Raw genomic sequence first — 27,985 nt, 5'->3', positions numbered from 1 at the left:
ATCATCAATCCCCCCGTTCTACAGACTCCATTCAACAAACCACCAAAACTGAAACGTCGATACTATGGGGGCGATGGCGATGGCTAGTTTCTCATAGATCACAAACTACAATCTTCAAAGCAAATTGTTCGAAAGATTACGATGGTTAAGCGGCGCCAAAATACTTCGATACTCTTTCACCGGCCTGTAATTCATCCAAGGCATGAATTTCTTTTCAATAATTTGTTATTCAGTTGTTATACAACATTAAAGTTTCGATTTTTATGATGTTCTTTTGAGTTGAAATGGTAGTTCTTGACTCATACCCTGTCACAACTTGCAAGTCGTATTTATTTAGTAGTTAATTATTTATATATAAACAACTGGCCGAGTTACATCAATATCGCAGGTAAGCGAGCAACAAGCTGCGCCGCTACCCCTTTCTGAATAACAAACCCTAGCCTATTAAAGACAAACCCCTGCCCCCTGTTGATGAGCAACTGCTGTGGACAATCTTTTGGACCCTAGTCAACAAACGGATAGCTTCTGGAGCTAGGGAGCCAAAGGTGTCGAAGGTGAAGGGGACAAATGCATGTTGGTTATCAGCACATGCTTTAGCGTGTTTATCCACCTTTTTAGATTCCGCTTTCCTTATAGCCTGTCCTGCTACAAATCCGCTTTCCCTTAAACCAGCTAAGGGGGAGACTCCTGTGAGATCCACACAAGCATGTTTCCCTCCCGCCCAGCCAAAAACGAGCAGATCCGCTGGTCTCAATGTAGATCTCCCTTCCATCGGATCTGTAAGGAAATTCACAGGGGCCTCCTTCTTGGCAGAAATCCCCGCTCTCCTCAAGATGTCCCCCAAGACATCTCTCACCCAGTCGTGCCGATATTTGAAACCAGGGAGCTCCTTACAATGAATAGCATGCTCCCGGTATTTATCCATGCAGTCAAGGGAACAAATTTTATCTTTTTTTTTATGATTACAAGGGAATTGTAGGGATTTATTAGCAGTCAAGCATTCATATTAAATAATATATACTGATAAGAGGTTTAGGGTTTTTTTTCCTCACAAGGTTACAGCAAAGTTGTTGATGATAGAGTTATATAGTTTTGATTTAACTCATAATTGTTAATAGCGGCTATAGCGACCGCTATAGCGCTATGTAGCCATGCGACGTAGTGTCGCTATATAGGTCATAGCGATGATAGCGATTGTTTTTTTTTTTTTGATGTAAATAGCAATTAGATATAGCTATAAAATAGCTGGATTTATAGGTTTTTGTTAAATATACATGTAAAATAGCATATATACCAAGGTATTTTGATATAGTATACATATAAAAATTTTCAAGATTCTTTTTCTAGTGTAATCGCTATTTATAAAATAGCTGTCGCTATTCGCTATCGACAACTATGATTTAACTTATTTAAGTGACCCTTTTTGTTTGTTCTTGGTTTTTAGGGTCATGGAAGATGGGATTCTGTTTGGTCAAGGTTTGACTTTTTGATTAGTACTTCTGGAAATTGGCTACCTGAAATATTACATTGTTTATTGACTAGGTGTTTTTAATATTGTATTTGGCAGATTTCATAGTTGGGATTTGCCAACAGCAGAGTGCTACAATGAAGTTGATCCTCTAGCTAAAGTAAGAAATGCTTTTATTATTATTATTATTATTATTATTATTATTATTATTATTATTATTATTATTATTATTATTAAGTATTTAATTGCACATTGGGATGATCTTGAGATAGCATGCATTTTTATTTTAATTTTGGTGCTTATATTTTCTGGTGCGGTTATGATTATATAGTAACTTGTCTCTGTGCTGGAAAAATAGAACTTGCCAATGAGTAATTAGTTACATACCTTATGGTTGTTTACAATTTAGGTTTTGACCATAGTTACCAGATTCGCTGGAAAACCTGCGAATTTCGAACTGGTACGTTTCGTACCATACATAATACGTATACGAACCAATTCGGTACGAATTTGCGAATTTAGGGTGTCAATTGCTGCTTTCTGCCGAAAACAATGAAGAACATGCGGCTGCGTAACTTTGTGTTTTAGGCTTTTTAGGTTTAAATAAGTTTAGGTATTTCAACATTTAACCCCTCTATCTTTCACTAGTTTACATTTAGTCCCTAAAACCTGTAATTTTTTTCATAGAAAGTGTAAGATTAGCTTGTTTATTTAAACATTTAACCCCCACTATCTTTACTAGTTTACATTTCTACACTGTATCGGATCGTATCGAAATGAACCTACTCCCTCCGTACCGAATTCGTCCCATCTAGCGAACCGCGTATCTGAACCGGAGCGAATTAGGTGACTATGGTTTTGACATCTGTTAGTTGTAAATAGTTGAAGGACCTATGTGTTAACTAGGTGTCTCTACATGTAATTATAGGTGTCCCTACATGTAATTAATATTTTCTTATTGGTCCCTCCTTCCCCTATAAATAGAGGGACCCTCTTCATTTGTAAATATACAATACAATTAATACAATTCAGATTTCCTTTCTTTCCATACCAGTCTCATTTACATGGTATCAGAGCTAAAGGTAGTTTAGCTCAAGAATATCCTCATTCGGGTGACCATTTCCGTCTCTCAGTTTAGAGAATTCGTAGTATGCTCTGTGGTTGCAGCTCAGTCTGACCTTCCACATCAGAAACGGATTCTCTTTCATACCATTTCCGGTCACCACCAGTTCCGTCCTAAAAACCCGTTCCAGATCTGTTCAAACACCCAAAACCACCACAACCCGTCACCTACTTTTTCAGATCCGTTCCTTTTTCCGGCGAGTTAACATACACCACCACCACCATCGTGTTCGCAATTGCCCGATCTACAAAACCCCTCAAAAATCGCCGACGTCCGCCGCTCCACGCGCCCCCACGCGCCGCCGCCCCTTCCGCCGCCCTCATCCACGCGCCGCGCGTGACGGCGCGTCGCCGCCTCTCCGGCCGCCGTTTTTTGCCAGTCTGGTCGGAATTACCTCCCCGTCCATCTCGTCAGGTTAATTTTTCGATCCGAGAACTTTTTCGTTTCTGCCTCGTTTCGCGTGTCCGTAATCCAGTTCAGCTTTTCGTTTAAAAAAAAAATGGGAGATGATAAGAAGAATGAGAACCAAATTGCTCCAGGCATTATCAACTATGCCTCCGTTTTACGTATTCCTGTTAAGCTAGACTCGAGCAACTGGAGTTCCTGGAGCCTCTTTGTCCAAAAAGGCCTTGCTAGTGTGGACAAAGAAGACCATCTAACAAAACCACCCCCTGATCCAACTCCTCGGGAATGGCGTATCGACGATAGTGGGATACAAATGGCTCTATGGAATTCCATGGAGCCACAAATCCTCACTATCGCTCAAAACTTCCCTACAGTAAAGGCAATGTGGGACCACCTGTCTTCGTCCTTCTCAGCTAAGGAATCTTTGTCCCATGCCTATTCTGTTGTTCAAGCCTTCACCCGGGCGGAACAAGGTGACTCCACCTTTACCGATTACTTTACTCGTTTCTCAAAGCTTCAAGATGAGTTACGAGCTCTTTTCCCACCTACTGCCGATTTAAAGGTTCAGGAGGAGCGTAACACCAAAATGGACGTCATGATGTTTATTGCTGGTTTATCACCTAAGTATGCAAGTGCACGTCCATTATTGCTAAGTAACTCTACCGCTATTTCATCTGTGGCATCCACATATCACCTATTGCGCGAAATGTATGGTCCGGACGCATCTCCAACCGATGTGTCTGCCTTGGTCAGTAAGGGTACAGGGCAAAGTTCTTATATGAAGAAAGGCACTGGACGAGGCACTGGGGGACATGGTGGTAATCTTGTCTGTCACTTGTGTCATGAACCAGGACATGCAAGGTACAACTGCCCGAACAACTGCCATTATTGCAAGCTGCCAGGACATACAAAGCATAATTGCCCAAACCGTGCTCCTGGATCTCAACCAAAAGCTCGACTAGCTTCTACTGGTGAGTCTTCTCCTACTGGTGCGTGTTCTAACCCAACTACTGGTACTACCTACACGTTGAGCGAGGAGGATCTCAGTAGACTTCAACAACTGTTGGCCTCACAGTCACCTGCTCCTAGCCCACAAGCCAGCTTGGTCAATTCAGGTATACTTTCTTATCTTGACTTATCCTGGATTATTGATTCTGGAGCTACTCATCACATGACTGGGATTCAGGATCTTCTTTCTAGCCTACGTACTGGTTCTCACCCACCAGTTCGTCTTGCTGATGGATCCTCATGCCCAGTCCGTGGCATTGGATCCGTTAGTAATTCGAAAGACCTAAACCTTTCTTCTGTCTTGTTGGTTCCTAAATTCCCTGATAACCTTTGTTCGGTAAGTCAAATTACCAAACAAAATAACTGCTCCGTAACCTTTTATCCTACTCACTGCATTTTTCAGGAACTAGGGACGAACCGGCTGATTGGCATAGGTTTTGAATCAGGAGGCCTCTACCGTATGTCTTTACCATCACACCCTAAAGCCAACATATGTGATTCCAGTATCAGGGAGGCTCACTACCGGCTAGGCCACCCTTCTGCAGCGGTTCTGAGGCAAATGAGACCGGATTTTCCATCTTCATTTGATTTTCATTGCGAGTCATGTCAACTTGGTAAACATACCAGGCGTCCCTATCCCCCTAGAGTGTCTAATCGAGTCAGTACATTGTTTGAACTTTTGCATTCTGATGTCTGGGGCCCATGTCCCACAAAATCGACTTTGGGTTTTCAATATTTTATCACCTTTATTGATGATTATTCGCGTGCTACTTGGGTTTATCTATTGAAATCTCGTGCTGAAATATATTCAATATTTCGTGAATTCCATGCTTACGTTAAAACTCAATTTCAAACCTCAATTAAAACCTTGCGTACAGACAATGCAAAAGAATATTTGTCGACCGACTTTTCTTCTTACTTAAAAACTAATGGCATTATTCACGAGTCGTCTTGCGTTTACACACCACAACAAAATGGTGTCGCTGAACGCAAGAACAGACACTTATTAGACATCACTCGCACTCTCATGATTCATTCTCATGTTCCTCATCGTTTCTGGGGAGACGCTGTCCTTACTGCCGCTTATCTTATTAACCGTATGCCCTCACCCGTCATTCATGGTCAAACCCCATTTTCTATCCTTTTTCCCAAAGGAACTATGTTTCCACTTCCACCCAAAATATTTGGATGTGTTGCATATGTTCATGATCATCGTCCAGGAACCCCTAAACTTGATGCCAGAGCCATTCGTTGTATCTTTGTAGGTTACTCACGTGTCCAGAAAGGTTATCGGTGTTATAGTCCTTCTCTTCGTCGTTACTTTACTAGTTCGGACGTTACTTTTCATGAGGAATGTCCCTTCTTTCCTACATCCTCTACTCCTGTGTCAGATCCATTTCCAGAACCGGATCTTCCCGAATCTCCTTTCATCCCTGTTGTTCCTTTGTCCTCTGTTCCGTCTACCCCTCCGGTCTCAGACACCACAGTTCCAACCTCTGCAGATTCGGGGCCACCGACAGATCCTCCACCATTACTCTTCACATATGCTAGGCGAGGTAAGAAATCAACAACAGAGACTCTTGATTCACAACCAGCCTCTACATCTGGTACGTCCACTGTTCCACCACCTAACACTGAACCTGTTTCACCATTACCAGAAACTGTTGCCTATGATCCTCCAGGTGCACCATATCCTGATATACCTATTGCCTTTCGAAAAGAACCTAGACATACCACCCGTTATCCCATCCAGGATTATGTTGCTTATGCTCACCTATCCACGGAGTCTCATGCCTTCACCACTTCACTTGATTCCTATCCGATTCCCAAAAATGTGATGACAGCTCTCGATCACCCAGGATGGCGTCAAGCTATGGAAGAAGAGCTTGGGGCTTTAAGGACTAATCATACATGGGATCTTGTAACGCTTCCGCCAGGAAAGCGTGTTGTTGGTTGTCGTTGGGTCTTCACGGTTAAACTTAACCCTGACGGTTCTCTACATCGTCTGAAAGCTCGTTTGGTAGCTAAAGGCTACTCTCAAGCTTATGGTATTGATTATGACGAGACTTTCTCTCCGGTGGCCAAAATGCCCTCCGTGCGTATTTGTATTGCTCTTGCTGCCATTCATCATTGGCCGCTCCACCAGCTTGATGTCAAGAACGCCTTCCTTAATGGTGTTCTTGAGGAGGAGGTTTATATGGAGCAGCCACCAGGGTTCATTGTTAAGGAGGAGGCATCCAAAGTATGCAAACTGCGTCGCTCTTTATATGGTCTTAAACAATCTCCCAGAGCATGGTTTGGTCGGTTTTCTAGTGTCATGGAAGAATTTGGAATGGTTCGTAGTACATACGATCACTCTGTATTCTTCAGACATCATCAGGGTCGAAGGATCATCTTAGTTGTTTATGTGGATGATATCATAGTTACAGGGGATGATGAAGATGGAATTACCAAGCTCAAACAGTTCCTTCAGTCTCAGTTTCAAATTAGTGATTTAGGTCGGCTACGATACTTCCTTGGCATAGAAGTATCTCGTTCCCCACAAGGAATACTTCTCTGTCAACGAAAGTATGTCCTTGATATGTTAACTGAGTGTGGCTTACTGGGATGCAAACCGGTTGACAGTCCTATGCTTCCTACAAGGAAGCTTCTTCCAGAGGATGGAAATCTAATGAAGGATCCCGAACGATACAGACGATTAGTTGGAAAGCTTAATTATTTGACAGTTACACGACCAGATATTTCCTTTGTCGTCAGTGTCCTAAGTCAGTTCATGGCCACTCCGTACACAGGACACTGGGATGCTGCTCTCCGTGTCTTAAGATATCTCAAAACCTCACCAGGCCTGGGGATCTTATATTCTGATCAGGGTCATTGTCGTGTGGGTGCTTTCACAGAAGATGGAGACGGACGTATATCTGGATTCTCAGATGCAGATTGGGCAGGCTGTCCTATTTCCCGTCGATCCACCACTGGGTATTGTGTTTTCGTTGGCGGAAACCTTGTGTCCTGGAAGAGTAAGAAACAACACACCGTATCCAGATCAAGTGCTGAATCAGAGTACAGAGCTATGGCAGATGTTACATCGGAGATGATATGGGTTCGTCGTCTTCTTAGAGAACTTGGAGTTATCTCTGAAGACTTGATGCGATTGTACTGTGATAATCAATCAGCTATACATATAGCCAAAAATCAAGTATTCCATGAGAGAACTAAACATATTGAGGTTGATTGTCACCTAATCAGAGATCGGATAGTCGGTACTCAAAAGGATCCTCCGTCGATTCAGCCAATCCATGTTAGGACGGAATTCCAACTAGCAGATATCTTCACGAAACCACTCCGGAAGCCACAAATAGACTTCATATGTAACAAGTTGGGCATGATTAACATCTATGCTCCAACTTGAGGAGGAGTGTTAGTTGTAAATAGTTGAAGGACCTATGTGTTAACTAGGTGTCTCTACATGTAATTATAGGTGTCCCTACATGTAATTAATATTTTCTTATTGGTCCCTCCTTCCCCTATAAATAGAGGGACCCTCTTCATTTGTAAATATACAATACAATTAATACAATTCAGATTTCCTTTCTTTCCATACCAGTCTCATTTACAACATCCAGCTCACGTGCTAAAAGTTAAAGAGGAATTGGTATTGTAGTGAATATTTGGATCTGCCCCAAGGATGTGATTATTGATACAAAGTTTTATGCTGCTTACATAGAACCTGATGTAAAGCTACTCTCACTGTGTGTGTGTTTGAGTGCGGTACACACATGCTTGTGTTTCTAGTTAGTATTGAATGTTATAAGACTGGCTCCAACGCGCATGTTGGGTGGGGGGGGGGGGGTGCATTTGATGAGTTGACATGGTGCACTTGGGAAGGATGGAGTGGAGTGAAGAATAAAATGAGGGGCATGTATGTGGGGAAGTGCAGCCAAGTGCAGAGAGAGAGAGGGTGGGCCCATTCATTAAAAAATCAATTTTAAGCTAAAAACAAAAAGCCAAACAGCTATTATTTTTAAAGAGAGAGGATGCATGTGGGAAGGATGGGTTGGAGTTAAAAAGAGGAGAGAGAGTGCATGTGGAAAGGATGGGTAAAAAGCTGATGTGGCAGTGATGACTAGGATGCATGTAGTAAATGCAGGCCTTTGCATTGGAGCCAGTCTAATGAACGGCATAAACACCCTCACTTTTCCAACTTTTATTTTAAAAAGCGCTAGGTGCGCAACTGTTCCCACTTTGGAATTTGTATTGTAGTTCTTTCCAGCTTTGGTTTTAGAAAGAACTGACCTTGTAAACCATGTAGAAAGCTGAAACAAAGCAGCAACATATCAAGAGCTTTCCTAAGCTCTGATACTAGTTTTTAGGATCAAATGAGCAGTACACGAACACAAACAAACAAAAAAGCAGTAAACGAGGTTTGGCCGCAGTGTGCAATCTACGTCAACGAGGGCAACTAGGGTTTTCGTATTTATGAGTGATGATAATTATAAGTACAGGAGAATGTTATATAGACTAGCTAATTAGGGTTTAGCCCCGTCTAAACCTAATCAACTAGAATGGACAATTGGGATGAGCTATTACGGCCGGTCGGTCTCACATTCTACTCCCTCTCTAATTTGCGGTTGTTCCAAGATGTGGGCTTAAGGCTACACCATATAGGCTTGTTAGGATATGTCAAGGTGTTCCTATTATCAAGCTGATGTGCAACTGGCCAAGTAGCTTAGATTTACACTATCTAGATAGATTTAGACATTTAGTTATATGATATATAGTGTGTGTATTGTAAGTCTACACATGAGTTAAAATGAGAAAGATGTAGTCTTATATCTCTTCTGTTTACCCAATGGGGTTTCTATTAGACTATATATTATTGTTATTAGTGTGAGCCCACGGGCCTGGCTTAGGTTCCTAGGGTTTCGTATATTCTCTATATAATGTAATCCCTATTGAATCAATAAAGCATTTAGTCTCTTACCTTCTTATAGTTTCCACCCCTTAGTCACGTTTTCTCCCTTTGTTCTTTATATCGAATTCGTCGTTAGTTAGCTCTGAGTGTTATGATCCATGTGAAATCATTTTCTTATGATTGTTACCACGAATTCTTATATGGTATCGGAGTCTATGATTCATTCGGGAGAGTTCCACTTTGTGTTTAGAGAGTTGTACTCACAGAGTATGTTTTGAAAACCAGTTTTCGAGCAACATTTGAATCTCACCTCCACCACCATCGGATTCACCACCCTCGAATTAGTAACCCTGAAAAAAACATCGCCAGAAAACCACCGACGCGCCATCGCCGGCCGCTCACCCACCGACGTGTGAGGCCGTGTCCAACATTGGACAGTCGACGGCGTTCTTTCCTTGCCGACACTCAGTGATCTGATCACGTCTGTGTTTATTTCTTGTTTTGAGCACTTCTGGTTCTGCATTTGTATATCAGACCTGCTGGGGTTTGAATTTTGGTGAGCAGCTGGTACCCTTTAATCCTTGTTGTACCCAACTTGTTTTACTTTTGATAAGTTTTGATATCAGGGTTTCAACTTGTACTTAGACTTTTGGTCATACTTTAGACTGACCTTCCGTTTCTGATTTGGACTTAAATTATTTTTTAAGTTTTCAGCTTTTGTTACCCTATGGTTTGACCTTTGACAAGGTCAGACTTCTGGCTTCGCTACTCGTTTTTGCTCTATTTGGGTTTCTGGTCTGATTTGGTCAGGTTGGACGTCTAAATTTCTAACTTTCTGATTTGGGAGTTCTGGTTCTGATCTTAATTTCAGAATTCTGGTTTGATTTCTGATCTTTTATCTTTGTTTAACTTTGAATCTTTGTTATAAGTGTTTACATGGGTTTCTATTCTGGTTGGAAATTTGTATGTCTTGTCCTTGTTATGAGTCTGACCTTTTGGTTCTGGAATTTGGATCCATGTTCTGTTCGAGCTGGTTTTATTGTCCGGCTTGGATGCGTTCGCATCCGGGGTCGTATTCTGTTCTAGTATGTTGAAGTGGACTTTTCATGTAAAAATTTAACTTTCTTGTATGTATATACATAGAAATGAGGGTAGAAGAGCGAGGACGGAATGTAAGGAACCTTGGAGAGCGAAGCACATAGGGTAGGTACGAGATGTAGGGGCGGGCGGTGGAACCTTGAAGTGCATAGCAAATAGGATAGAAAGGAAATGAAGTTAAGAGGCTAAATTATTTTCTTTTGTATGTAAAAGGTCTAATGGGTATGGGATGACACCACTACTGGCGGATCTAGAAGAAAAAATTAGGGGTATCCCAATTTTTTTACCGTACATTCATAGTTTCATACCATGTAAATGAAAAAGAACACGATACTTAATAAAGTTGTAGAAATACCTATTAGATTTCTCTTCGTTGTTTTTTTAAAGCTTGAAATCGAGTTACATCGTTTTTTATTACTTTATCAAACGTTTCTCTTTCGGCCACATAAACTAGAGCGTTGTTCAAATAATCATCACTCATTTGATTGCATAAATCCGTCTTGACAAGCTTCACTTTAGAAAAATATCTTTCAATAGTTGTGGTTGCAACCGGTAAAACCGACGCTAGCTTTAATATCCGATAAACCAAAGAAAGAACAATATTTTCTGGTTTCCACCATTTGACGAACAAGGTCACATATTCCATTCAAGTTTGCAAATCTATCACCTTTTCTTAAAGTGTGATAACAAACCTTAAGATCACCTAAAAGACACCCTCTTTCTTTCGTGCTAAAATGATTCGGATACATCTCAGAAAATGCCATTATCTTAGATGTGTCAAACTTAGATCATCAATCACAAGGGTTTAAACCCGACATATCTTCTAGCAAAGTAGTTACCTCGTTGAACCGTTTTTGAAATTCTTGAATTTGCATATCCAAAACCGTATTAAAAATGTCAACTTCAAAATGATGTCGATTAGTTATGACATTCTTTCGGTTTCTTGGATCACCATAACTTTCCGTCATATCTAACATTGCAATATTGTTTTTTTTTTTTTCACAAAAAGAAGGCATCTCTTCCAACATTGAATCAACCTCGCTTTGTCATAAATCATTCAATACTTGTTTTGTTCCGTTCATCTACATAGCCGCTTCTAATAAGGCTTGACTTTTTTAAAGATGTTTTAAGAGAGTGTTTGTATGGCCTAAAACATCTTCTATCAAGTGCATATAAAAAGAAATTCAAGTTTTTTAAAATATGATAAAGTACATTTTGCAGTAGACGGTTGTTATGTGCAAGCTCCTTCTTTAGCATAACAAAATACGTCAACAACTTCCAGAATAATCTAAGCAAACTTATGATTGTTTTATGATGAGAACCATATCTTCGGCTCGTACAAGGAAAACCCTTTTGGTTTAATCCTTTTCCGGTCTAGTTTCACCTTTAAGAATTTCTTTTTCCACACTCTATTTTGCCTCCTGAATCATATTTTTTTCGTTTGCAAGAAGCAGAAATTGTATAACAACCATGGAAAGGTATTCATAAAAAGTGTTAAGTGTTAACACTGGGATCTTTTTTGGCAACAACCACAATCACTAACTGAAGTTGATGAGCTAAGCAATATATGTAATGTGCTGATTGATTATCTCTCAAAATCAAAGCTTTTAAACAATTAATCTCTCCTTGCATGTTGTTTTCATCATCATAACCTTGACCACTTATTTTATTTGTTTTAATAAAAATAAACTATAATATAAATCAATAAGCTCTATTAAAGTTTATGTAATGAAAATATGAAACTTATTACTTTTCTAGATCTATGCTCTAACTTGTTATTTACTAATAAAGAAACAATGGCTTGTTTGAGTTGAAGATGATGTACATGTCACATGAGCAAATCCAATAAAACATTCTTTAACAACTCTGAGTTTATCAACATATCTCATAGCTACAGTTCATCTGTTCCTTTAAAGATACGTCACTAGACTTATCTAGTAACAACTCAAAACACATCGTCTTTAATTTCTTTGTAAATGATTTTAGTTACTTTTTTTACAAAACATAAAACATTCGATAATCTCTTTTTGTATTGATGGTGCTGTCATTTTATTATTCTTTTTTGCATTCCCTAATGTGTGCTTACTAATATCCGGGTTATTATCACTAATCAACCTTAAAGTTGAAAAACAAGACCTTAGAAAGGAATTCTTCTGATTCATCATGACCACGAAATGGTAAAGAATTTTCTTACAAGAATCTAGCATTATATATAGAACCGCTTAGTCGAAACCGATTTGCAATCTTTTCTTCTTTACTTTACTTATCTTATTGAGTGCCACATGAATGGATCGATTTTGTTTGGAGAGATTATCACATTTTTGCACCGCCCGCCTTTCTGCCTTACTATGATAACCGTCAATTATCCCAGCATGGTCTTCTAAGGCACCCTTTGTACTCTAATTACAAAAGCCTTCAGATGAAAAAAAAATCTTTCTTCCACCTTGATCACCAACATTTTTTTAAACAAGTAACAAGATAAGAAATATGCTTTGTCTACTTTAGAATTATATTCTAACCACATGTATTCATCATACCATTCTCAACAAAGCGTCTCGGCTTACCGTCTAAGTCTTTGAATGGAAATCTATGACCATGTGGTTGGAAAAACCCTTTAACAAGATATGCTCTTATGTCATCTATTTGATTAGGGTGATAACTAGCAATAGGTGGTCTATCAAAGGGATCAATATGAAGGAAGATTGCAAATTAGTTTTGATCGTAGTGGTAGATTCTTGTTAGATTTTTTTTACCATTTCGTGGTCACGATGAAAAGGAAGAATCTCTTTCTAAAGGTCCTTTTTTCAACTTTAAAGTTGATTAGTGATGATAACCCAGATATTGATAAGCACACATTAGAGAATGCAAAACATAATAATAAATTGACATGCCCATCAATACAAAAAAAAGATTATTGAATGCTTTGCGAAAGAAGTAAACCAAAATCAAATCATTTGCGAAAAGATTAAAGACAATGTGTTTGGATTGTTAGTAGATGAGTCTAGTGACATCTTTAAAGGAACAAATGGTTGTAGTAGTGAAATATGTTGATAAACTCGGAGTTGTTAGAGAGAGTTTAATTGGAATTGCTGATGTGACAGTTACATGTTCTTCAACTCTTAAACAAGCCATTGTTTCTTTATTAGCAAATAGTAAGTTGAGCACATATCAAGTAATAAGTGTCATACTTTAATAGAGATTATTTGATTTTTTGTTAAAGTATGTAAGGTTATGATGATGCAAGCAACACACGGGGAGAGTTTAAAAGCTTAAAACCTGAGAGATAATCCATAAGCACAATACATACATTGCTTTGCTCATCAACTTCAGTTAGTGATTGTGGCTGTTAGAAAAAAACATCTCGGTGTTAAAAACTTTTTATGAATACCTTTTTCATTGTTGTTAATACGGTTACAAAAAAATATGATACAGGAGGTAAAATAAGAGAGTGGGAAAAGTTCTTAAAGGTGAATTAAGACCTATAAAGGATTAAACAAAGAGGTTTCCCTTGTATGAGTGAGATACACAATGGGGTTCTCACCATAGAAAAATCATAAGTTTGCTTAGATTACTTCCCAAAACTTAGTTATGTTAAGATGAAGGAGATTGCACACAGCGATCTAATGCAAAAGGTATTCTCACACTTTAAAAAACTTGAATTTGTTTTTTATATACACTTGATGGAAGATGTTTTAGGGCACACAAATGCTCTCTCAAAACATCTTAAAAAAGTCGAGACTTATTAAAAGCGGCTAAGTTGTTAAAGAGAACAAAATGAGCATTGAATGATTTAAGACAAAACGGATTTGATTCTTTTTCAGAAAAAAACAATATTACAATGTTAAATATGACGGAAACTTATAGTAATCTAAGAAATCGGAAGAATTTCATTATTATTCCACATCATTTTGAAGTTGACATTTTTCATACAGTTTTAGATATGCAAATTCAAGATTTTGGAAATAGGTTCAATGAGGTAACTACTTTGCTTGAAAATATCTGAGGTCTAAATCCTTGTGATTGGTTTTCTATGTTTGGGATGATTTTATGGGATGTAGTATCTGGATGATTTTAGTACAAAAGAAAGATGGTGTCTTTGAGTGATCTTAAGGTCTTTTATCACACTTTAAGAAAAAATGATAGGTTTGCAAACTTGAATGGAATATATGATCTTGCTTGTCTAATGGTGGAAACCGGTTTGGTATATCGGATATTGAAGCTAGCGTTGGTTTTACCGGTTGCAACGCAATTGTTGAAATTCTTTTTTCTAAATTGAAGCCTGTCAAGACGGATTTACGCAATCGAACAACGATGATTATTTAAACAAAGATCTAGTTAACAGATAACAATGTAATGACTATTTTTCAAGTTTTAAAAAACCTAAAAGGGAAATCTATTAGATATTTGTTATAAGTCTTTTTTATTATCGTGTTTTCTTTTCATTTTCAGTGTATGAAACTATGAATGTATGATAAAAAAATCATGATATCTTTTTATAATATGTGCAACAATAATTGATGTTTATAAAAATATTTGGGTAATCGTAACAAACTAAAACAATAAAGTGAAAAACAATTTAAAGATCTTTAGTTGGGCCATCTATCTATTCTTTAAAATAGTGATGTTATTTAAAACAAAGACTGGCCCAATAAAAGGCAGCCCATCAGTTTTATTGAATTAGGGTTTCCTATCAAAAAGGAGCAGCCGACACCAGTCCACCACATTGCTGGTGCCGGCCACAATCCTCTAGAGTGTAACCATGTTTTCTCCTCCCTCTGTTGAGTCTTCAAGAAGTTGTTAAACCAGGTTCCTAACTATCTACCCGCTCTAATTTAACGTTTCAAGTTGTTTCTTCTTGTTTTAGGTTGTTTTTTTCGGTTTAGGGTTGCTTTCTGCGCCTGCGCCCAACTCTAGGTGAGCGCCTGAGTGCATTTTAAAAAAAAAAGACGCAGATTTACGCCCAACTCTCCACCAAGCGGCTTAGTTGCGCCTGAGCGAGCTAGCCGCGCGCCTAGCCCGCGTTTGACAACATAGGTTTTTGTAACTAACATAAAACGCGTATTCATGAGATATAGGGTCTGTTTGGTATGGGGTAATGGAATGGACGGGGGAATGGAATGGACGAGGTAATGGAATTGATCATTACCATTCCATGTCTTGTTTGGTTACCATGTGAGAATGGAATGAACCATTACTTTTTGTTGTTTGGTATGCGAGAAAAGACGAAGGAATAAAATCGGATGGCGGTGGTCAATAATGGGCGGCGATGGTGGGTGGTGATATGTGGCAGCTGTAGCGACGACGGTGGTGGTGGGTGGAGACGGCGGCGATTGGAGACGGCGACGGGTGGTGACAGCGGTGGTGGTGGTGGTGGGTGACGACGAAGGTGGGTGGCAGCGGTGGTGGTGGTTGATAGCGATGGCGGAGGTGGGTGGTGGCGGTGATCGGAGGTGGCAACGGCGATGGTCGACGGCGGTGGCGGGGATGGAGGTGGGTGTAGACAACGGCGATGGCGGGTGGCGGCGATGGTGGGTGACGGCGGCGGTTGACAGCGGTGGTGGGTGGTGGCAACGGTAGTAGGTTGTGGTGTTAATGAAAGATGAAGGGGGAATGGAATGGAAAAAAAACAGGGGGGAGGGATGGACCAACCAAACACTCTTTTCTTCATTCCCTCTCAATAGTCCATTCCATTCCACCTGACACCTCTCATTCCTGCATACCAAACACTACCATAGTGTTATTCATCCGGGAATACAAGTAAACATAGGTGAATAAATTATTAGAAACCATAGTTCATATGTATTCACACGTAAATCAAATGCTGACCCAACACGTTTCCGTGTTAATTACGGAAATGCCACCACGTAAAATAATATTTATCAAGGCTAAAGGTGGTTCTCATTTTCTCCAATGGTTTTTAAAGTTTTAGGGTTCTTATTTGAACCCAATCCCCTCTTTCCACAAACATAAATATTAGGGGTTGTTTGGTAGCCTCTTAATGATTCCATTCAGAGGTTACATCTCTAAATTTACACCTGCCAAAACGGGTGGGTCGGGTGGCAGGTCAAAACAGGTCGATTAAAAAAAGGGTTGTTTTGGTTTGGGTTGGAACGGTGTTTGGTCAGGATGGGTTTCGGGTTGGGTCGGTTTACAAAGGGCTTTTTTAAGAATGTTTGTAACAACAGTATATCCATCTTCATTTCATATTAACATCTTTGCACCATTAATCATATTTCCACTATAAATTTATTGAATTTTATATACAAATGCAACATAAAGGATACCATCACCACGGCTCAGTAGGTTTTTTACAAAACTAATCAAGTTTATACTTGATCGAACACTTGGTGTTAAAAAAATAAACAAAAAACAGTGTTTTTTTTTTTTTTTAATTTGCATTGTTTCATCTTGAACGGAAGTAGATCAAAGACTAAATTAACACAAAAAAGTAAAGCAGAAAAACGGCGGATTCAATGGGGTTATGTCATCATCAATTCATCATCATCATCATACTCGGTAAATCCCATCAATAGCAAAGCTAAGGTAGGGTCTGAGGAGGGTAAGATGTAGACAACCTTACCTCTACCCCGTACAAATAGAGAGGTTATCTAACAAAAACAAAAAATCAAACCTAGATTTAAAGGGGTTATGCAACAAAAAATCAAACCTGATAACAACTGGTTGGAATTTCAATTCTATTCCTCTCCAAATTATGATTGATGAAACAGAAGGGGAGTTGTGCTAGTTGTATGGCGTAAAGAAGACGTTGAACCCTAGATCTCGGCTTGTCTCCAGTGAGAATAGCGAAGAAGGGAAGCAACGTCAGTCAATTTAGTGTCGCTCAATTTCTAGCCAAAAGGGAAGCAACGTCTTGATTATAGTCAATTTAGCGACGCTCAATTTCTAGCCAAAAGGGAAGCAACGTCTTGATTACACATGGCAAAACGAGCGTGTCGGGTTGGGTGACATAGGTTCGGGTCGACATGGTTTCAGTCAAAAAAAGTGATGATCTGTTTTTAACTTCATGTCCTCAATCCAACCCATATTCACATATCAACATTCAATTTTCATCCAAAATTTATGAATTCTATTCCATAATTCTCCGTAGACTTTCATCAAACATTTGGTGGGCGTTCCATTGGTACACTCCACAATCACGACTAAAGAACACTTATTACCTGAGCCATACCAAAATCAAGGCGCGCCTCGAGGCGAAACGGCCAAAAAACGTGTCTGAGGCGTGCCTCATGGTGTTTTTAATGTATATGCGCCTCAGAGGGGCTGAGGCCGCCTCAGGGGATTTTGATAGTTGTTTTTGATGTTTTTGACTTTTTGTGTCAATTTCAAGCATTTCATGTCTTTTTTAAGTGTTCTTTATGATTTTGATGAATCTGATGATGAAATTAGTTAGTATTATTATTTTTATAATATATATAATTTTTATATTTATTAATTATTAATACCGCCCCGGCCTTACGCCTCGTTTCGTCTCGAGGCTTACGCCTTGTGAGGCGAAGGGAAAACGCCTCGGAACTCGTTTCCGTTCTTTTAAACCTTGAATGCCAAGAAGAACGATTGCAGAAGAACAATTGATTGGAGAACAATCAAGAAATTAAAGAACGAATTACATAAGAGCAATGGAGGAGGAAAAAGGATGATTGTAGAAGAATGCACCTGTGAATAGTCCACTTGGAACAAGTTGGAGTCGAAGATTTTGAAAGCAAAACATAGTTGATCTTGGAATCAACAAGATCGATGTAGAAGATGATTTCAAAGACGAGATTTTAGTTTCACTCTTGAGAGACCCGAAATAGAAACCCAAGTTCACCCGCTCTTTCTCTGCAACCCAGTTTCACCCGCTCTATTTCTCTTCTTGACCCGCTCTGACCCGTTAAAGCCTTTTCATCTTTTTTATTTTGCCCATTTTGACCCATTAGAAAGTACATTAAACCCAAATCAACCCAGGACGTTATTGTTGTGACCCATAAAGACCCAAAATCAACATGACGGGTTACTTTTGCCAGGTGTATCTGAATTGATCAGAGGTAGAGTGTGTTTGGTTAACTCAAAAGACACTTCTTAATGATTGATGGAGCCTCTTAATGGCTCAACACAAGGTTTCAAAACAACACCTTGGAGTTATTGATATAATATGACAGTTAAAAATGCTCATTTAATTTAGGGGCTGTTTGGCAACATCTGAATGGTTAAGTGCTGAACCAGTAAGAGGCTCTGAACCATTAAGTGCTGAACCAGTCTGGACCATTAAGAGCCTGTATAATGCTTAACCGTTCAGAGGCAAATGTCTGACGAATTCAGATTAGAGGTCTTAACCATTCAGACTCTCTGTATAAATCTTAACCATTCAGAGGCAAATGTCTGAACCATTCAGACATCTGCTCGTGAAACAAACAGTCTGAACCATTAAGTGCTGCACCAATAAGAGGTTGAACCATTAAGAGCCTCATTAAGAGGTAAACAAACAACCCCTTAGTAATTTTGTAAATATGTGAATGAAGGCTTTTAAACTAGTGGTGTAAAGCATGTATCATTTGAATGTGAAATGCGTAATTTAAGGGCCGTTTCAACTACGCTACATATCACATGTTACACTCTTATCCTGAAATAGTAAATATATTATCTCTTTAAATTGATTGTAAATTAAAATTGTAATTATAATTTAGAGTGTGTTGGTTATTTGTTTTTAATGTTAAGTTTTCAATAAATATGAAAACTATGTAATAAACAAATGATATATCCAACATAAAATTTGTTGCAAATTTAATGAATAAAAACTTTATTACAAAGAGTTCGTAGTGTGCTATATAAGGCCCATAGTGGTAAGAGGAGGTGAATAGCAAGGTGGTGGTATTCATCTTATTTGTGTTTTTCATTTTCCGAACATCAAGAAAGATGGCTTCTTTGAGTGAAAACATAGGTGAATCGTTTTTCTTATAAACATTTTCTAATTATCTAACATTCATGTTGCTAATTGCTTGATATGGTATAGTGGGTGTTCCTTGTGGCTTCTTTTTCATTGTTTAAGGAAGTTTGTGTTTGATCGAATTTGTTGGTTTAAAGCGGTTATCTTGACTTAGTCCTATGTTTTTAAACACATATTGTCTTCATAGTATAATTTTTTTAAATATGTAATATTTTCTATACTATGATGATATATCTCTTTTCATTATCCTTATTTCCTAAAATAGTATTTATCAGAGTTATCAAAAGCGAGCGCTTTTGGCGCCTAGGTGCTTTTTCTGGGCGATTCACATTTACTGCGCTTATAGTTCCCAGGTAATAATAGCACAACTTAATTCTTCCCATGCGTAATTAATGATTTATGCTTTTTATTTTTTTAATTGGGAATTTCCACTTTTTCTGCAGTATTTATAGGGCTTTAAGTTTAAACAGATGATATCAGTTTATTATCACATTTTTCAGTTCGAATTATCAAATTATTCAGTTCGAATTATCAAAATTATTCGGTTCGTGTTATCAAGATTATTCAGTTCTACTTTCAAGTTTTACTCATTATTACTTTAGTGAACCTTTTGTTTTCGAGTTTGACCATTTTGGCTTCAAGTATTTGGTTATCTGAGACTTTTTAAGTGCTATGAGCATTTTGGTTTTAAGTATTTTGTTAACTGAGACTTTTTAAGTGCTAGTATGAACATTATTGTTTTGGTTTTGAGTACTTTATTCCTTAATGAACTTTTTAATTTTTTTATTTAAGTGTGCTTTTTTATCTTGGGCCGACGCTTTTTTTGCGCCTATCGCCTAGGCCCTAATCGGAGCCTATGCGCCTAGACTGCGCTTCGCGCCTTTAATAACTATGGTATTTATATCAACATATTTATTATATCATTATTAATATACATAGTAGAACTTAATTACAATTCATTTGCCACAACCTCATAACTTGCACTCTATTTTTAAAACACTTACAATCTTATTATCATTATTTTAATTTTTTTAGTGTTACTCCGTATATAATAAGATAGGTTATAATGACTCAAGAGAGAAGTGTAAACTTATAAAATTATATTTGTATAGCTAAAATGTAACTTTTCTTTTTGTTTCACTATTTTATTTTATGTAATAAGTCATTAAAATTCAATCCGTATAATAGCAAGAGATTGCAAACTTGTGAGATGATTATCAGGTACACCTACTTGTCTTATTGTGCTATACAAACAAACAATTTTTATAGTTCAACCCGTGTAATACACGGGACTGTAACCTAGTATGTGAATAAAGGCTTTTAAACTAGTGGTGTAAAGCATGGTATCATTTGAAAATAAAATGCGTAATTTAAGGCCGGCTCAACTACGTTACATATCACATGTTACACTCTTACCCTGAAATAGTAAACAAATTATCTCATTATAAATTGAGATTAAAATTGTAGTTATAAGACCCATAGTGGTAGAGAGGTGAATAGCAAGGTGGTGGTATTCCTTTGTTTTCTTTCAGCCTACTACCTATTCATCTTATTTGTGCTTTTCATTTTCTAAACATCAAGAAAGATGGCTTCTTCGAGTGAAAACATAGGTGAATCGTTTTTCTTATCAACGTTTTCTAATTATCTTACATTCATTTTGCTAATTGCTTGATACGGCATAGTGTGTGTTCCTTGCAGCTTGTTTTTCAATGTTCAAAGAAGTTCTTGTTAGATCAAATTTGTCGGTTTAAATTTTTTTGGGAGATACAATGGTCCTAAGTTTTTTTTGTCTGGTTGATTTTTTTTTTTTTTTTTTTCGTTCTACGTTTTGAGATCTGAAGAATCTACCTTTTAGTAGTCTCTTATGGAAATTTTCAGTCAGCTTGTGTATATATTTCTATAAACATTTGCAACAAAAAGGGATATTTTTAAAATTTTATTCATAACAAGTTGATACTTTTAATGTGTTTCAAGTTAAACTCATGTTTTTTCTTGATCCGTAACTCTGAAGCAATGCATAGAACCATTAAAAATATCTTATTTGGATTTTTCGGTTGACTACCACCATCTTTATTTAAATTCTTATTTTCTTCTGTTTTTTTTTTCACACCATTAACACCACAATAAATAATTCATGAAAAAACTATAATTTATATTGTATTGGAATGGTTGTTCACAACACGTCCATGACAAACATTTTTTTCTTTTTTTTTCACACTTTATATACAGAAATAAATTATTCATTCAATAAATGCTAACACCATTTTTTTATTTAATTTTTTAGTAAATGATGATGTCGATTTGTATAATCAACTATGGAATGAATGTGCTGGGCTTGCTGTTATAATTCCTCACATAGGAGACAGGGTTTTCTACTTCCCTCAAGGCTGCCTCGAGCAGGTTTGATTTATCGGTTGATCTGCGTAATTTTAGTGATGAACATATGTAATAATTAGATTTGAGTAATTAATTTGTAATGTTATTAATAACATTTGTATAAACTGCTAGATTAAGGCATGCATGGAGGATAGAGATGACCCAACTATACCCAACTATGGTTTACCTTCAAAGATTCTTTGCAAGGTTGTTGATGTTGACCTAAAGGTATGTTTGACTTTGACTAATATATTGTTACTAGGTTTGAATCCCGTGTATTACACAGGTTGAGTAAATGTATTGTTCTATACTTAGTAACATAAAGGTTATGTCTTTATTAAAACCCGTGTATTACTCGTGTTGAATAAACACGTGTATTACACCAATATGTTTATGTAATAATTTAAATTAGATTTCGTTAAATTGCTGTCTAATATTATTATTATGAAAAAGTATATCGTACATTACGGCTTAACGTACTTCACGTACAACAACGTGCGTGATTTGTTCTATAACATGCGTGATTAATGTTTTCAATATGCGTGATTATTGTGTTTCAACATGCGTGATTTTGGATTTTTGAGTTATAACGTGCGTGATTTTAAAATGAACGTGCGTAATTACCTGTCGTACGTGATGTACGTTAAGCCGTAATGTACGTTAACCTTCCTCTATTATTATTATTTAATAGGAGAGAGAAGTAGAAAAGTAAGGGACTAAGGGTGAGGATAAATTGGATTTAGTTAACTTATTGTTTCATACTAATAATATTTAATAGAAAAATTAGGGTGAGAAGGCACCAGAAAGTGACATGTGTCCAAAAAGGATTTTCGTTTATTAGTATAGGAAGATTTGACTAGTCTTTGACTTTATGTAGCTTAATCTTGTATGTCCGGCAATATCTTTGCCCATCTTCTTATTTTCAGTTGTAACTTTTGCAGGCATTCCCCGACACTGATGAGGTGTTTGCTGAGATTGTGTTGCTTCCAGATGTAAGGCATTAATATATATCACCCTTTATTTTTATTTGTTTTTACAATTTATTTAATATTTTTTTTGGTGTGGATTCATTTTATAATTTGGATTATCTAGCCTGAAGAACATGAGGGGTCAACCTCTGGAAGTGTTACTCAAAAAATTCCTGCAAATTCTTTTCGGAAGATTCTGACGACTTCTGATACAAGCAAGCATGGGGGATGCAGCTTACCCAAGTTATGTGTTGAGAAAGCATTTCCACCTTTGGTATGGCTTAATCTCACATTATCTCACTTTAATGTTTAATTTCTAAATTATTAGCTTTTATCTTTATCTAAAAATTTTGGGCGGCAAAGACCCGAACGAACACGAACAAGACCTTATTCATGTTCGTTTGTTAAGAAAACATACGTGTTCACGAACTGTTCATGAACACATACCGAACGAGATTTTATGTTTGTGTTCGTTCGTGAAGGAAATGAACGTGTTCGTTTGTTAATTTTAGGCAACGAACGCAAAGCTCATGAACACAAATGGAAACAAACGAACACAAACAAGCGTTCATGAACAAAACATATATAATACACTGATACTTATTAAATATTTTATTTGTTTAATAAGTATTTAAATAAAATATAAAAATTAAAACCACTAATGAACTATTGAACACAAAGGAACATAAACGAAAACGTTACCGAATGTTCACGAACATAAATGAACAAATGCGGCCTCTGTTCATGTTCGTTCATTCAACTATATGAACGAAATTTCTTGTTCGTGTTCATTCATTTATTAAACGAACGAACACAAACGAACTTCCCGCCGAACGGTTTCATGAACTGTTCACTGAACGTTCGGTTCGTTTGCAACCCTATCTAAAATCACTTTATAACCTGTAGTTTTCAGTAAGTTGCAGAAAAAAAGTTAACTTAATTAAAACTCTGGTTGTGACTAATGACTATGACATCTTATAATGTTTTATCTTGTTAATATATGTGCCTGCAGGATGCGACTAAAGATCAATCATCCCAACGGTTAGTGGCCAAGGATCTACATGGGGCAAGCTGGTCTTTCCAGCATGTCCATCGCGGTAATGCCTTTTGATATAATTCATGTGAATAAGTTGATTCAAGTTTTTTTGAAGTTGAAATGCATTTAATTTTACTATCTATTTATTCTACTTGCAAGTACAGGCGATCCAAAACGACACTTGCTAGTGACGGGTTGGAGACCATTTACAAGTTCTAAGAAGCTTAAAGCAGGAGATGCTTGCATTTTCATGAGAGGATTGTAAGTATGCGTGTGTTTTATGCCCCTTAACCCACCAGATATTTCTTGTCTTACGACATTTTGTCTTAATGGAAAAGTCTTTATTAATATAAAACTGTAGTGGGTTCGAAACGTAGATAAAAATAAGCAAATCACGAGAGTTAAAGTTGTTGATGTTTTAGTTAACGGCTAAACATGTCATTATTAAAGCTGAGGGGCTAAAGTTGTTTAGTTAAGGGGCTAAACATGTCATTATCAAAGTTGAGGGGCTAAACATGTCATTATTAAATTTGAGGGGCTAAAGTTGTTTATTTATAAAGTTGAGGGGCTAAAGCTGTAGTTAAGGAGCTAAACATGTCATTATTAAAGTTGAGGGGCTAAAATTAGTTAACACCAAAGTTGAGGGGCTAAATGTGTCATTATTAAATTTGAGGGGCTAAAGTTGTTTATTTATAAAGTTGAGGGGCTAAAGCTGTAGTTAAGGAGCTAAACATGTCATTATTAAAGTTGAGGGGCTAAAATTAGTTAACGCCAAAGTTGAGGGGCCAAAGTTGGTTGATGGGACAAAATAGCATATTCATAGTATATATAATGTTTTTGACCGTTTATTTCTTTGTGACAGGGGCTCGGGTGAAATATATATCGGGGTTCAACGCACCACTAGAATTAAAAAAGTATGTACAGATGTAGACGGAAACACAATGCGACATGGCGTACTTTTCCATGCCTCTTATGCAATGAACACGAGAACCAACTTCGAAGTAATTTACCATCCTCGGTAACCTTCTCTACCCCAACACCACTTCACTCAAATGCAAATGGTCTCATCGTATGTCATTAAACATACAAATTTACTGCAGGATGTGTGCTTCGGCTTTTATAGTTCCTTATAATACGGTCATGGAAGCACTCAACGTTAATTATTCTCCTGGAATGCGTTTTGAAATGCTTGTAGATGAAGGAGAAGACCCAGAACATATACCGAATAAGTTGTCACTTCTTGCTTTTAGATTTGAGTAGAGATGGCAAGATAGGGGTCAAACGGGTCGTGGGTAACGGATCATATTACCAGTTGAGGTGTACATTGTGATATGATCCGTGTGTTTTAGTGGTTTTAACCATTTGAGTCCAAAATCAAAAAGTTTAACGACCTGAGTCCCTATAAGCATTTTCTTTAACCATTTGAATCCAATTTGTTCATTTTATAACGATTTGAGTCCAAAAAATTGGACTCGAAAGGTTAAAATTTGGACTCAAAAGGACTCAAATGGTTAAAGAAAATGCTTATAGGGACTCAGGTCGTTAAACTTTTTGCTTTTGGGCTCAACTAGTTAAAACCACTAAAACACAGGGACTCAAAAAGTAATTTACCCTAATATTAATAACTTGAAGCTTTTAAATAAAATGTTATGGTTTAGGAGGTTATGTTGTATGCAAACAAAATAGAGTTTGGGCAATTCTCAACTATTTGACCCATACCCGTTTTATTAAGTTTAATATAACCCAAATAGACCCATTCAGAAATAAATGGATCAAAATTGCCAACTCTAACAATCAGAGTGTTATTTATGAATTTTAACTGTTCTAAAAACTAAAAAGAATGTCGTCACCAGATTTTCAGGGATGATAACTGCAGAGGATGATATTGATCCTGCTAGGTGGCCAAATTCTGAATGGCGATGCCTCAAGGTAATTCATTGTTCAAAGTTCTAATCATGTTTGAAGTAGGAGTGTTCAAAAGGTTTGCGGCTCGCTCAAAGCTCACTCGGAAAATCACGAAAAAAGCTTGGCTCGAAAGAAGCTCGGTTGTAAACAATCCGGCTCGGTTCGATTTGTAAACGAGTCAAGCCCGAGCTAGGTCTGGCTCGGCTCGTGAGCTTGCGAGCCGGCTCAAATTGTTTTATTTAGATTAAAAATTTTAGAAGTACTAAAATAATAAAAATGTGGGAGGGGATTGAAGTGTTAACATTTTTAAGTTTAATTAATTATCAACATATAAAAATATGGGAAAATAAACAAAAATTGTATAATACTTTTAATATGCCTTTCGGTCTTTAAAATATTAGACTAATATATAAAAATATGGGAAAATAAACAAAAATAATACATATAATACTTTTAATCTGTCTTTTGTCTTTAAAATATTAAAAAAAATATAAATAAGACATATAGATATATGAATTTCATCTTTTTAAGATGACATGTAGTCATTAGTTGGCGAATAAAATGTTAAAGTTCTGTATGTTCTATATTACTTAAAAAGTCTTATATTACTTTTCTAAACACCTTGCAGGTTAAATGGGATGTCTCATCATCCTGTCGTGTGCTTCCTCCTAGGGTTTCCCCGTGGGAAATTCAACCTCTAGGTTTGGCTGTGCCACATAGGCAATCATCTATTTCCATTGACCGAAACAGGTCAATGGCTTCTGAGCTCATGATCCGCAATAACCCGTTTTCAAGAACCAGTGGTTAGCGTTCCTATTTTAGTCTGTCATAAAGAGTAAAATAGTTCTTTATCATTTTCTGTTCTATACAACACTCTTAATAAAAAAAAAATAAAAAAAAAAACTTGTAACAGAAAATAATCAATGGGGTGGCTTGCAAAGTCAATGGTTGACTCTCTCTACTTCCGAAGTTGGTAGTTCTTCGCGCCAAGATGCGATGGATGTGGATGAAGATGAATAAAAAGGTATTGGTACTCTACTTAATCATATGATTTGTATATCTTGTCTGATTGTCACATGTATTGTGTTCCTTTTCTATCGAAAAAGTTACCCTTTTTGACCCGAACCAGTTTCAACCCATTATCTGACCCGTTCATTTGGCAACCTCTATTGGTAGGCAGGCAAGCATTGGAGCCAAGATGCGTTTGTGGTTTGATCCGGGGTTTCTGGCAATTCATAGGCGTTTCTGCATCTAGGCCCGTTTATGTTAATATAGTAGTGTACCTCTTGTTTTATGGTTTGGAAAATGTTCGTGATGGTTTCGTACAATTTGGTTTTGTTTTCTTTAAACATGTTATCAGATTTGAATGTTTGCACATTCGTGTTTTGTTGATCTTTTATGATTGTGTTCATGGGAAACGCGTTGACTCTATGCAAGATTCCTACGCGTAATGGATTAGTATAGGATCCTGATCAAAAGCAAAATAAAATATTACAAAACCATTTCATCTTGACCTGAGATCGGTTTGAAATGATCTTGTTTTGTTGATCTCTTATGGCTGATACGTCTTACGCATAGGATCTTGTATAGGATCTACATCTTGTAAAAATGAAATGGTTTTGTAATATATTAAAAGGGGTTGCAACACGAGGACTTCCCACGGGGTCACCCATTTCTAATATACTTTTTATCACTAAGCAAAATAAAATGGTTAAAATGAAAGGATCAAAATATATTCATTACTATGTGTAGATTAATGAAATATTCTAATAAAGATAGATCCGTGTTTGACCTAATCTGAGTCATGTTTATTATTATTATTATTATTATTATTATTATTATTATTATTATTATTATTATTATTATTATTATTATTATTATTATTATTATTATTATTATTATTATTATTATTATTATTATTATTATTATTATGATTATGATTATTATTATTATTATGATTATGATTATGATTATGATTATGATTATGATTATGATTATGATTATGATTATGATTATGATTATTATGATTATTATTATGATTATTATTATGATTATGATTATTATTATGATTATTATGATTATGATTATGATTATGATTATGATTATGATTATGATTATGATTATGATTATGATTATTATTATTATTATTATTATTATTATTATGATTATTATTATTATGATTATTATTATTATTATTATTATTATTATTATTATTATTATTATTATTATTATTATTATTAAAAAGGTATAACAATTTTGGAATATTATCCAGAAGAACCATTAGATTACCAAGTAAATTTAAGAAACCTAGATAATCACATAGAAAATATAAAATATAAGTTAAGACAATGTTATACAGATAATCCATTACAATTTTGGAATAAAAATCAAATAATGGCAAAATTAGAAATGAAAGACAAAGATAAAGAAATTAGAGTAAAGCCTATGAGATATAATCCAGAAGACCGGAAAGAGTTTAGCTCCCAGATAAAAGAGCTCTTGGATTTAAAATTAATCAAATCTTATCCATAACTGCTAATTCTATAGGAGTATCTATACCTTCTTTAAATGTGGATTTTATTATTATTTGGATAGCTCCAACATGTACCCATCCTAAAGTATTTCTTATTTCAGGCTTTATCTTTTGTAGTTTTTCTTGAATATCTTTTTTAGACAATAATGGTATCATTACTTTGTTAGATGTTATATTAATATCTAAAGCTCTTTCCTGAATATTCAACA

At 36.6% G+C, this 27,985-nt stretch overlaps 1 protein-coding gene across 4 annotated transcripts; it reads left to right on the top strand.

Moving 5' to 3' along the window:
- The first annotated feature begins 13 nt into the window (after window positions 1–13).
- Window positions 14–26,674, top strand: LOC110872732 (auxin response factor 4). 4 transcript variants are annotated; one of them, XM_022121596.2, is made up of 15 exons: window positions 14–200; window positions 1,445–1,476; window positions 1,568–1,628; window positions 21,243–21,358; window positions 21,467–21,562; window positions 22,276–22,326; window positions 22,427–22,576; window positions 23,315–23,399; window positions 23,503–23,599; window positions 24,201–24,356; window positions 24,439–24,567; window positions 25,192–25,267; window positions 25,872–26,046; window positions 26,157–26,267; window positions 26,424–26,674. In XM_022121596.2, the coding sequence occupies exons 5-14, from the start codon at window positions 21,479–21,481 to the stop codon at window positions 26,261–26,263; spliced, it is 1,110 nt and encodes a 369-aa protein (XP_021977288.1). In that variant the 5' UTR covers window positions 14–200; window positions 1,445–1,476; window positions 1,568–1,628; window positions 21,243–21,358; window positions 21,467–21,478; the 3' UTR covers window positions 26,264–26,267; window positions 26,424–26,674. The 4 variants fall into 4 exon arrangements, with proteins under 4 accessions (XP_021977288.1, XP_021977287.1, XP_021977290.1 ...); XM_022121595.2 differs by having other exon boundaries at window positions 67–200; window positions 26,420–26,674; XM_022121598.2 differs by lacking the exon at window positions 14–200 and adding an exon at window positions 19,234–19,311 and having other exon boundaries at window positions 1,443–1,476; window positions 26,420–26,674.
- Window positions 26,675–27,985: the final 1,311 nt, after the last annotated feature.

This window comes from Helianthus annuus, chromosome 8 (genome assembly GCF_002127325.2).
Source record: "Helianthus annuus cultivar XRQ/B chromosome 8, HanXRQr2.0-SUNRISE, whole genome shotgun sequence".
NCBI lineage: Eukaryota > Viridiplantae > Streptophyta > Magnoliopsida > Asterales > Asteraceae > Helianthus > Helianthus annuus.
Note: the sequence above shows the minus strand (reverse complement) of the source record. Positions and strands in the feature narration are given on the sequence as shown.